The sequence below is a fragment of the Neofelis nebulosa genome, chromosome 5 (genome assembly GCF_028018385.1).
Source record: "Neofelis nebulosa isolate mNeoNeb1 chromosome 5, mNeoNeb1.pri, whole genome shotgun sequence".
Classification (NCBI taxonomy): domain Eukaryota; kingdom Metazoa; phylum Chordata; class Mammalia; order Carnivora; family Felidae; genus Neofelis; species Neofelis nebulosa.
The window spans coordinates 149,077,066-149,089,484 of record NC_080786.1 but is presented as its reverse complement, the minus strand read 5'-3'; the positions used below and the strand labels follow the sequence as shown (position 1 = coordinate 149,089,484).

The window sequence follows — 12,419 nt, the reverse complement described above, 5'->3', positions numbered from 1 at the left end:
ATAGGGATAGAAAAAGGAGGGTAAATTACAACGAAGAAACCAAAAAGAGGACTTGGCAGCAGACTGGATGAGGTCAAAGGCAAATCCGTGGATCCCACTCTAGAGACCGGAGGGTGAAAAGAGCGAGAAGAGCTGGGTTGGCGCAGGAGCTGATGAGTCTGATCATCAGTAAAATGCACACGATAGATGTTAATTTTCTCTCATGTCTTCAACACACCCGCGCGCGCGTGCACGCACACATCTCAACTTTGGGCTTTCCCTTTCCTGCCACCCCCCTTTTCCCCTCCCTCCTCCAACAGGCACCTACCTCCCCCCTCCCTCCATGCACTCACTGCCCCATCCTCTGCTCCACTGAATGTCTTCTAGCAAAAGTTACCACGGATCCTCTAGGGACAAATCCAATGTCATCGTTTCAGTCCTCATCCTCATTGGCCCCTCCTTGACCTTGGCCTTTGAGACTCCTGCCTTTCCTCTCAAAACTCCCATCTTCTTTTGTTTCAAACACCCTATTCTCCTCTTTCTCTACCTGGCTCAATCCCCTTGGTCGGTCCAGGTCCATCTTTTTCTCATCAACCCCTTAGATGTTGACAATCTCAGATTCTGTCAGCGCTCCCTTCTCTCTCCGGACACTGTCTCGGCAAGATGTGAAACCACCACAGATGTGTGACGACTCTGCACTCCTTACTTGTACCCTAGACCTCTGCCCTCAACTGCTGTTTTCTCCACCAGCACCTACAGCTCTGTTCTGTACATCCAAAGCCAGATCCTCGGGTCGACCTCCAAACCCTTCCTCTTCTGGTCTTCCCTCCCGCTAGTAATGGCACCTGGGCCGGAAGCAGGAGAGACTCCTCTCCTCCCCTCTGCGGCCATCTCTTCCATCTCCATTGTCCCCACCTTAATGCAGATGTTCACAATTCCTTGTCCGACAACTGCAGTAGCTCCCTCCGTTCCTCATCTCTACCCCCTCCTACTCACCCATCCACCTCTGACAGATTTACTTCCCTCAAACAGGTGTTAATCACGATGTTCCCCAGACTTCAAGGTTCTGATAGAACCCAGTGGCCTCAGGTTGAAATGCAAATTTCTGCAGGTTTATAAGCCGCCTACGACCTGTGTTCATGTCTGCCAGCATTGTGTCCTCTGTGAGCGCCCTCATCCCAAACCTACTCTCCAATGACACCAGAAGTGACATGTGGGTCTGTTTCAGAAATTCACATCTTTCTCATGCTGATCCTTCTGCCAGGAGCGCCTTCTCCCCTGTCCCCTCCCACCTTCCTGAAACCTTCCTCCAGCCCTGCCAACCATCTGGTAAAAATCTACCCAACCTCCAAGAGCCAACCCAAGTACCACCCCCGCCAGGTGGTATGCCCCCTCTTTTTCCTGTGTCTCCTCCCGCCATCTTCCTGGAGCCATGACACTCCCTGACACTCAGCAACAGCCATGAGGCTCTGTCGCTCTCCTCTATTTGTCCTTTGTTATCAACCAGCCCAGCACCCTGCCTGGCACATAGAAAGCTTTACAGATACGCTGCAGGGAGGAAATCAAATACTTCATACCTGGGAAAGTCCTCAAAATGCCATTTTGAATGAGTGGAGGCCAGAGGGCTAGAAAGCCATTTAACATTTATTAAGAATTGAAAAGCTAAAGGGACCTTGACCTGCTCCTCAAAGTCTACAGATGGCCAGAAATAACCTCGGGCTATGACTCCTAAGTATTCGAGATTTGCAATGTAAAGAATTTCAGGGATAGTTTCTAATGGAGACAATGAGACAGGAGAGGGTAAATTGAAAGATGAGCTCAGAGTTTAGCTTTTCAGAGCTCTCCAAAAGATACCCATAAAAATACGTAGTTGTGATCAAAAAGAAACATAGCTCAGACCCATAGGTGGACATGCGTCTGTGTTGTGTGTGTGTGTGTACATAGAATGGAGTGACTTTGTCAGGTTTCCTAAACTCTCCAAGTGTGAGGGTCCCCGTCTGTAAAATGGGGTTGGTAATGGCATCCTGGCAAGGATTAAATGAAGCGAGGAATATATAAGCATTTTGGTCATTACCTGGCACTTAGTAGTTTCAAGGAGAGGGAGGGGGAGAGAGAGAGAGAGAGAGAGAGAGAGAGAGAGAGAGGGACGGAGAGAGAGAGCTGGTAGATAAGTTGGCCAAATTGAGCTCTTGCTGCCATGAACCCCCAAGACCTATCCTCTCTTGCGGTTTAGGTTCTAGCACATTTCACAACCCTCTGGGCAAATGACTGCCAACCTCCACAGGGGCTACCTACCCTGCAGACGACCCACCCTCTCTGGGCTTAAGGCTAAATGGCATGAGCACTGTGTCGTCAAGGCTACTGACACAGGACAAACTAAGGACGGTTCCCAACAGATGACATGCACACTTTCCAAAATTCACTCACTCTTGCCTTTGTTTTTAGGTTAAAAAAAGATCTTGGGTTTTCTCCCAGAATCCCGGAAATATTAGCTGTGTAACTGGAACACTTGTTTTTCTATTTTGCTTCTTCTATTCCCCAGCCTCTGACCTGGGGGAGCTTCTCAAGGTCTCAGGAGAGAATTTCCAGAGTGGTAGGGTTTGCTGGGTCTCTTCCGTATAAATTCAGCTGTCTGGTCAGTATTACTGTTGTGGATGCCCCCTCCCCCATGCCTATTAAAAGTAAACTTACAAACTTCAGGGTACATTTGATATTTCTTAATTTATCATTCATAAGCGCAAATGATTTTTTCCCTGCTCTATTTATAAAAAAAAAAAAACTCTTTACAGAGTCATTTTATATACATGCAAACCACAATCTCTCAGTGATTTGTTTTTTGAGGATGCTCCCTGGAAACTATACCTATTCAATCGCTTTAATCTTTCATTACATATAATCAGTCATATACATAAGACTAAGGAGCTGTAAATCTCGTTCTCCTGCCTATTTAAACAGCGTCTGGAAATCTGAAATAATTACCTCCTTTCTTAGTTTTAAAGTGTTTTTAAGATATATTACATTAATATTGTGGAGTAAGGTTGAAAGTCGGTCTGTGACATTGCAAATGCTCAAATCCGAAGGCTCTGAAAAATGGTGTATCCTCCGTGTTAAGCATTCAGTGCTGAGCATTTTCAATATACAAGGCTGTTCCAGCAATGTCAAAAGCAGAACATTACTGTAGATGTTCAAAGAAAAGAAGCTTCAGATGACTTTGCTTAATGGGTTTACCTATAACTGGACACGCAGCAGCAATGTAGTGACACATATTTGGATGTGATCGTATGACAGATATTTTCAATAAAAATTGCTATCATCTGTTATGTCAAGAATGAGAGGTTTCAGGATAAATAATCTGCAAGATAAATCAGGATAAATTAGTAAAGGGAAGGAGAGTAGAGCAAGCAAGGAGGAAATATTTCCAACCTGTCCCATTGGAAGTAAATTATGATAATGTTTATCAGTTTGTTTCTTTCAGAGGAGGTATTCAAAATTGTTTATCTTCATTGCTTTAAAGAAAACTCGTATTTTTACCTCTTGCATTTCACCTCTGCTGTAATACCAATTTGCAAGTGTTTTGGTATGAAGTAAGGGTTTGGTCTTGATTTCACCTTGAATTCTGATTCACGTCTACTTCCTCCAAATGTATTTCTAATGTTCATAAATAAATCACATTGGCCTCACATACCGGGGTTTAAAAAGGTGATTCTGTGAGAGAGAAAGATTCACTACTAGCTATCAATGGAAAAACATTGGTTGAAGTCACATGAAATTATGTGCATATGTAACAGTTCATTTTTTACTTGCTGGTTTACTGTTTCAAGCTACTTTTGTGCCCAAATTGGACAATATGCTATAAAATTCCCCAGTGCTAAAAAGAGTGAGGGACAATCAGCGAACAACAACAACAAAAAAAAGAGGGGGGGGGGGTAGAAATTTAGTTTTAATGCTTGTAATTATTGCAATTAGGATGAAATTTATCAACTATCAGTGAATTTAGTGTTTGCTGTCAGTACATTTACCCAATTGTTTTTATTTTCCCACTTTCTGTTCTTTCAGAATGTGTACATGGAATGAATCCATCTAGAGATGTTCACGGTACGTTGGATTCCAAATTCTATTTTTTTATAAAATATGCACATTCATATGATTTTTTATCTATGCATCTCTACAACGTATGACATAAATTAGCCAAATAATTAAGGCTTTTTTTTTTTTTTGCTGATTCACAAATACTTAAAAGCTGCTCTTCATATTGTAAATATCAAACCCTATAAAACATTCCAATGAAACTATAATGACACCCTCGGTTCTACAGCGTAGTTTACCACAGGTGCATTCTGCTTTTATTAAACGACTCTGCATGACTCTGAAAAAAAAAAAAAATAGAGCTTGTTATAACCTAGTTTATTGCCTTTGTTACAGCAGTGGCAATGCACAATTTTTATGAGGGTAAAATGTTTACTAAGCATCCTAAATTACAAAAAAAAATTAACTTAAAAACTTTCTGCTTGCTACCTGTGAGCTGCACAATGATGATGCTGGAGTGAACAGATCACACATCAACCATGCATCCTATGGAAACATTCCTAAGAGGGAAGGATATAGTGGCAGAAGGAAAGACTTCCTGTCCCCAAAGGAATTGGATTTCAAAAGTATAATAATCTCAGAGCCACTCCAGAAGGGGAGAAATGTTTAATCAAATTGTAATGTCGAAAACTGGATTGTGTGTATGGCAGGTTATTCACCTGCACGGATATTAACATGTTACTCTTCATAAAAATGTTCTCCATCCCTATGACATTATACCAACTGCACCAGTTTGCTCCAGAACCACTAGCAAAATACGTGCCCTGGTTTTAATTCACTGAAGTGGTCACTGAAATAGAAAGGTTTTTTTCTAGAAATACACTTTTAGAAATGTAATTTTAAAAAGATGTTACCCACAGAGGGGAATGTTGATTGACGAGAATGGTCGAGCCTCTAATCCTACCTACAGGCATATTTTATTTTTGAGAGGGCTTTAAAACAGCAAAAATGTAAGATATTTAGATATTTTCTGAGACCACTTACAGTTATATACTGACCTAACGCTGAAGAAAAACGTCAATGAGCCATTGTTTTTTCCCCAATGAAATTGTTATTTTTATTCCAACTAACCAAATACTACTTTTAAAAATCCCTCTGAAAACGTACACTTCATTCCTATTAGGGACATTATTGGAATTTCCCCCACGCAGCAAATTTGGAAAAATCTGTCCTACAGCATCCACCCAACACGTCGCTTCGTTGTATTTTTTATTTTGTATTATGACAAGAGTTAAATTTTAGTATTGTTCCAGGAGTGAATGCGGTAATGTCTCCTTTCCTTTCTTAGAGAGGCAGAGGAAGGGAAATTCTATACTGCCGCTAAAATGAGCGCTTTGGGTGGGAAGGAATTCTTCATTTCGCGTGCGATGTTAATGAACTTTATAAGCTCTGTAAAAAAGCCCTTCAGACTAAGGGATTCGAGGTACACCTTAGCTGAGCCTCATGCTGCCTGCTTTAGTTCCTCGATAAGGAAGGTGCAGTGCAGGGCTTTATTTCTCGTTTTCAAGTGTGCACCGCACAGCGCATTTATAGCCAGCGCGGGTCCCGGGAACCCGAAATGCCCGGCGGCCGGATTTAAAATAAATCAGCAAAAGCTTTTCTCGCTTTTATCATCCTCGTCGACGTTCAAGTTCGAGACGCACTGGTTGAAACTCTTAGCCGAGCAGCGCCCAAGGTGCTGCCGTTGGCGGGCTCACCTTGGCGCATCTATCCCAGTACCTCTTTTCTAAGGAAGGGAACTTGACCCCGCCGGAGAGGCTGCCGCGGAGAGTCAGACCCGCAGCCCCCTCGCAGGGTTTAGGGTTTCAAACCGCCGGAGCCCCAGAGGAGCGTTCTTCTCTGACCTTTCCGCGCGGCGAAATTACCCCAATCCGCTACATCCCCCGAGTCAGAGCCCATTTTCGCCTCTGCCGCACTCCTGAGCCTCCCGCCCTGCGTCCGCGGGGGTCCCTAAGGATGCACTTGGCGGCTGTTCCCGGGAGCGCTCGGTGGGCACTTAGAGCGTTGTATTTGAGCGGCGGCAAAGGGGTTTCACTCGCCCCAACTCGCCTCTAGAGCCGGCGGCGGCGGAGCCGGGGCCGGCGCGGGGGGGAGGGGGGTGGCGGCAGACGGGGAGGCTTGGCAACGGCGCAATGTTTGGAACCGCCGGGCCAAGGTGGAGAGAGGACTTTTGGGGGTCTTTATGCCTGAAATGGGGCCTCTTCAAAATCATTTAGGGAAAACACAAAGGAGTTTGCTGAGACCTCAAACCCATTAAAACAAACTGCAGGTAGTTTGCTGGGAGTTCCCGGGCGTCCCGGGAGAGGAGCGAGGGGACGGCCCACCTGGGGAGAGGCTCGGAAAGGCAGGCGGGAGCCGGAGCCGCTGGCCGGGCGACGGCGCCCGGGGACGCCAGGAGCACCGGGGTGGCGGGAGGGCCGACCGCGGTGTGCGCGCAAACGGGTTTCGGGAAGAGACCCTGATGCGGGCCTGTCGGGACAGCCGGGACCCCCACGACTCCCACCAGAGGGTTCCTGCACCGCCAGCTCGGCTGCCGGGATAGTAGGGGCGCAACGCGGCCGCCGGGGCTGGCTCCGGCGGCCGTTTCCAGTCGTTTCTCCCCAAACTGGAGTTCTGACGAGAGCGACCCAAAGGCCCAGAGGAGGGCCGGCGGAGTCCCGCGCCCTCGGGGGCGTTCCCGACGCCCCGGGCGGCAGAGAGGACGGCTGCTGCCCCCTGGCGTCCGCCCCGGGCCCGCGGCCCTCAGCGCCTCCCGCGGGGCCGGCCCCCGCCTCCTCGCCGCTCGGCGCAGCCCGTGCGGCCTCTCGGGTCCTGGGGCGAGGGAAGCCGCCTGGGCCCCCGGGAAGGGCCTCCGCGGCGGGCCCGCCCTGGCCGACGCCTCCGTTAGGCCCCAGCGGCAGAGCCCGAGGAGAGTCCCGCGCGGCGGCGGCCGTCCCCGGCACTGGAGCCGCGCGCCCGCAGCGGGGAAGGAGGCGGCTGGAGGGAGGGAGGGGCCCCGCGGGGGGGGGGGGGGGGCGAGGGGGAGGGCGGGTGAGGGACCCCAGCTCCCGGGAGTCGAAGTTGAGGGCTCCGTGTTGGGGGCGGGGTGGGCGCCCAACCCCGCGGCGGGGGGTGAGTGCCGCGGGGTGCCAGGGAGCCCCGTGGCTGCGGGGCGGGGGAGGGGAGGGACGGGCCTCGGGCGCCGGGGTGGGGCGGGGCCCCCTCTAAGCTCCGCGAAAATGCCCGCGGCGCCGCGGGGACGGGCGCAAGGGAAGTTCCCGCCGGCGCGCAAAGCCGGGGTGGGTTCGGCACCCCAGGCCGCTCCGGCTCGCGGGGGCGGGGAAAGGAGCCAGCGCCGTTTCCGGGGAGCTGGAGGTGGGTGCGGGGCTAGGGCGACCTAGGCCCAGCGGTGGGCTTTCGTGCCGCCTGCGGGGGAGCCGACGCTCCGAGGACGGGGTGCCAGCCCAGCGGATGCCTTCAACTTTCTTTCCCGTCGCTTGTTCTTTGGGGTCTTTTCTGATCGGGACACTCCTTTGCTGGCCGCACAGCGCACTCAGACTGAGGCGCGCTGCGTAATTAAGCCGCAGCCCGGACGCGGTGAAAAACACCAATTAGAGAAAGCAAACCAAGAGAGAAAACTAAAAACACAAAACCATGTTGGGGAGACCGAGAATCGTCTGGCCTCTTTAAATGAATCAGCGTCACTTCGCTGCAGCTGCCCACCCGACCATGGGGCCCCGCGGAGCCGCTCTTCGGCCGGGCCCTCGGCCCTCCGGCCCCCCTCGCGGCCGAATCCCACCCACGCCGGGGAAGCAGAGGCTTGGCCCTGGGTGGCCGCTCAGGGCCCGGGGCCGCCCCGGGGCTCCGGTACCGATCCCGGGAGCCTCGCGGCGGCCGCTTCATCTCCAAGGCGCGGGGGGCGCCTCCCTCCAGCTGGTCTCCGTGCCCGGGCCGTTCCGGGCGCGGCGCGCGGCCGGAGCCCTCCCAGGGCCGGCCGGCCTCCTCTTTCTCCACCTCCCTGGTCTCCAGACCGCGGCCGCCTGTGGCGCCGCTGCGCACTGCCGCCCCGGGCCGGTGGCAGCGCGACGCTGCACGGGCGCAGAGACGCAGGGCCGCGGTCCGCACCAGGGCGGGGCCTCGGGCGTATGTGTGAGTGTGTGCGTGTGTGTGCGTGGATGCGAGCGCGCGGGGTGCGCGGGGAGGCCGCGGCAGCCTGGGACTCTCCACCCAGGCTGCGTACAGTAGCGCGCGGCAGCGGCGGGGGCGCGCGGGCCAATTCCAGGAGCCCGCGGCCGCGAGCCGCGCCCTGGCTGATACCGGAAAGGCCTGTGATTGGCCGGCGGCCGCCCCTATGCAAACGAGCTGAGGGAATGGAATTCCTCGGGCCGGGCTTACAGTAAAAGCACGTTCATTTCCAGGCACTCTCATTCATAGAGCCAGCGGGCGCTAGGCGGGACGGGCGCCCCGCGGCCGGACCCAGCCAGGGCACCACGCTGCCCGGCCCTGCGCCGGCAGGCACCTCTTCCCGGGCCTCCTGGGGACGCCAGAAGAAAGTCAACCTTTGCTGCTTCTCCTTGACCTGCGTTGGAGCTACGATTTTTTTTTTTTTCTTTCTCTCTTACTTTTGAATGAACTGGTTTCTTGGCTGGATGTTTCAACTTCTTTCCTGCCTGTGAACTTTTCCCCGGTTGTTTCCTTTGACAACTGCAGGAGAAAGTGTGCTGGGCTTCGAGGCGAGCCGTGAAGTTGCATGTGCGTGGGAGTGTGCGTGGGAGTGTGACTGCGTGTGTAATTCGAACCACCGCGTCTGTTTCGATCTGCGCTGCGGAGCCTCCTCTCAAGGCCCGCTCCACCTGCTGCGGTTACGCGGTGATCGTAGGTATAGGCGCGTCCGGGCATTTAACCAGCCGGCGCTGAGGCGACGTTGGAGGAAGATCGTCTCGCTACTGCCCAAGTCGGGCTGACTCACCGAGTCGATGTAGACAGTGGCTGGCTTCGGGAAGAGTGCGTGTCTGCGTGCGTGTGACCCGGCTGCTGCTCAACTCCCACCAACCACAGGATCAGCCACAAACTTAACCAACATCCCCAAACCCGAGTTCTCAGATGTGGAGAGCTGTACCCTGACTGTCATCGACTTGGAACTTTTTTTTTCTTTTTTTTTTTTTTAGACTAGCTCTTTTTTGAAAAGCTGAATTCTCTGAACTGAGCATTTTGCCAGAAATTATTAAGAGAACATGACAAGTATTTCCAGCCCAGCCCTTCTTCAACTACTGAAGCTTATTTTCAAGGCTACTTAAAAAAAAAAAAAAAATCAGCAGCGAACATTAATGGATTTCTGTTGTGTTTAAATTCTCTACAGATTGAATTGTAAATATTTTATGAAGTAGACCATATGTATATATTTATATATACGTGCACATACATTAGTAGCATGACCTTTGGAAGTCGCAGCTCTTGCTTTTGAGGACCGAAGCCAGTTTTGCATGTGAGAGTGGCTCTGTATATGGAAGACACTCGTATATTTTGTGTCGTATTAGGACTTTAGACAAAACTCACCCGCAAAAGCAAACAAGTAAAAAAAAAAAAAAAAACTGACAGGCGATTACCTACTGGAACTTCCAAATTATGTATTTGCTGGTCTTTTCGCTCTCCGTATAAATGTTTTAGAAAGCGTATGGGAATTTTGCCTCCGGGAACTTTCTTTAACAGCCAAAGACTGAAGTTAAACTCTCAAAGCAAGACTCAGAAGATAGTCTCCCTTGGCATTTGACTCTGGATTCTAGTCGCCCAATTTTTAAAGCACTAACCGGTCGGTTGCTAGGAGCCCTGCCGGGTCTGAGGCTGGCCGGCATAATAGAACTTTCCCCCTCCTGGACTGTTAGTAACTTGGTCTCCCGCCTCCCCCAGTCCCCCTCCCCCGCCGCAGCAATAAAGGCCCCTGAACTTGTATGTTGGTCTCCCTGGAGCTGCTCGCCGAAGATCCGCGCCCCTGTCGTCGTCTGGTAGGAGCTGTTTGCAGGGTCCTAACTCAATCGGCTTGTTGTGATGCGTATCCCCGTAGATGCCAGCACGAGCCGCCGCTTCACGCCGCCTTCCACCGCGCTGAGCCCGGGCAAGATGAGCGAGGCGCTGCCGCTGGGCGCCCCGGACGCCGGCGCCGCCCTGGCCGGCAAGCTGAGGAGCGGCGACCGCAGCATGGTGGAGGTGCTGGCCGACCACCCCGGCGAGCTGGTGCGCACCGACAGCCCCAACTTCCTCTGCTCCGTGTTGCCCACGCACTGGCGCTGCAACAAGACCCTGCCCATCGCTTTCAAGGTACTCGGCCCGGGCCGCGAGCGGGTGGCGGGGGGACAGGCGGAGGCCGGCCGAGGCCGGGGGCGATCCCGGAGGGCAGCGGCCAGGCGGGCGGGGCCGGGTTCTAGAAAGGGGCCGGCGCTGCCCCCCGCGGCCCCTGGTCCATCCTCCTGCTCTCGGGACACCGGGGATGCTGGGTTGCCCTGGCGATCCTCGGTGTGTGTGTGTGTGTGTGTGTGTGTGTGCGCTGGGGGACCCGCAGGGGCCGCCTCCAGGGTGGACTGAAAAAGATCTGGATGCCCCCCCAAGGACGTCCACTGAGGGCAGGTCGGGACCTCCCTGACAGAGGTCCTTAGCTTTGCTACAAAGTAGAAAAGCAGAAAAAGTTATAACCCAGCCCTGGCCAGCCCGTCTGCTCCCATGCTTCTCCCCCACCCCCAGCGCTGGCTTGACACCCAAGCCATTCTGCCTCGCTCCGATGGAGGCATCAGGAAGTAAAGATACTTTTATACTTTAGGGTCAGTGAAAATAAACTGACAAGGAAAACTGTCAGGGCTTCCTACCCCCACTCGCTCTTCAACAGTCCCATCGAAATTAGCATGTCCAAAGTCCGCGGAGGGCGTAGTTAAGTTTGCAAAAGTTTTCTGAAGACTTTTTGCAGCTTCTAGTCTGCGCCTGCCACAAGCCGCAAGTAGCGAATCCTGTTTCTTTTCCTGGAACCCTCCTGAACCTTATCTCCCGCTCACCTAGATTAAGCCCGGGGCCTCGAAAGGTGGCAAGGCTGTCTTCTCTGCGAGCCAGCCGGGGTCTAATCCGCTCGCATTTCTGTCTGGGGAGGGGGTGGCGTGGACCCCGCAAATTCTGCTGAACAGCCCGAGAGGTCTTCGTTCACTTCCACCCCTGATCTCGCCCTAGCTTTGAGCGGCCTTTTAAAAACCTTGCCCTTGAACGGGGATATTATCAACAACACCCGGCATTTTTAAACGCCACTGCCCCCCTCCCCCCCCCCCCCCCCCCCCGCCCCAGCCCTGACCGCAAACAGTGGAAATTTAATTTTGGCGGTGGGGATTCTATTCTTCTGTCTTGGGTGGGTTTAAGAAGGGGCAACCAACATTTTAGTACAATCCGTAGTCATTTCCTGTTCATTTTGAGGACTAAGAAAGGCAGGTGGGGGCTGGGGAGGGAGCTGTAAAGATCAGATTGTACCCTTTCAGGAAGATTAATTTAATACAAGCTTTTTAAGAGTTCCAGGCCTCTACTGGACCTTGATCTAGTTACAATGGATAGTGTTCAGTTTTTTATACGGTACTGTCGGAGTTCTTCGTTTTGAAGCTTTATACACCTTCTAAACTTAACAGTATGATTTCTCGGACCAAACAAAATGTGTAATTGGCTCCGTCTGTAGAATTGCCTCCGTTTTCTGAGAGCAGAAGTTTTGGAGGGGGAGGGAGTGAGGATGAGGTGGAAAAACCACTGGACTCTTTCCTTGCTGTCCTGCATCTCTGTAGATTTGGGCTGGGAGTCCATTTCAATTTTCAATCATTCTAATCTCTTTACAGAAACAAGCTCCTTTCGCCACGGAACAGGACTGAGTCCCTTCTGTGACTGGGGACTTGACAGGGCTCGGCCCCGGGGCCACTTTTCAGATAAGAGCCGAGGGAGGAGACAGGCTGATAATCAGCCAAAGGGTCATTTAAACCCAATACCCCTGACCTACCAAGGGAGTGGGTTGTAAGAGCCCTGTGTCTTCCTTTGAGGTGAAATCAGAATCTCTTCTGGATGTCCCCTCCTCCGCCAGGGAACCAACGCCCAAATATATCAAAACACTAAGCGATTAATAATCTTCAAGAGGTGAAGTGTTATAGTTTCTCAAGCTACTCTAAATATGTATATATATACATATATATGTATATATATATAATATATGATATAGATATATGATATATAGGATATATATATTTTTTTTCTTCTAAAAGCCTGAAAAGAAAATCTTAGAACTTGCTTTGATGAGCCACCCGGGAATTCTTTTTCGCAGAAATCTTAGTAACCAAAGAGATTTCTTCTTCAAAATGACTTTTGAC

At 51.6% G+C, this 12,419-nt stretch overlaps 1 protein-coding gene across 6 annotated transcripts in view; it reads left to right on the top strand.

Annotated features, from left to right (window-relative positions):
- The window catches only part of RUNX1 (RUNX family transcription factor 1), a 259,589-nt gene that overhangs the window by 152,471 nt on the left and 94,699 nt on the right, over positions 1–12,419 (top strand). For 5 of the 6 annotated variants that reach the window (XM_058731931.1, XM_058731932.1, XM_058731934.1 and 2 more), the window contains exons 3-4: positions 4,036–4,074; positions 10,106–10,359. In XM_058731931.1, coding sequence (XP_058587914.1) covers positions 4,036–4,074; positions 10,106–10,359 — 293 coding nt within the window. The remainder of the gene's footprint in view (positions 1–4,035; positions 4,075–10,105; positions 10,360–12,419) is intronic. The other variant, XM_058731933.1, reaches the window with a different exon arrangement.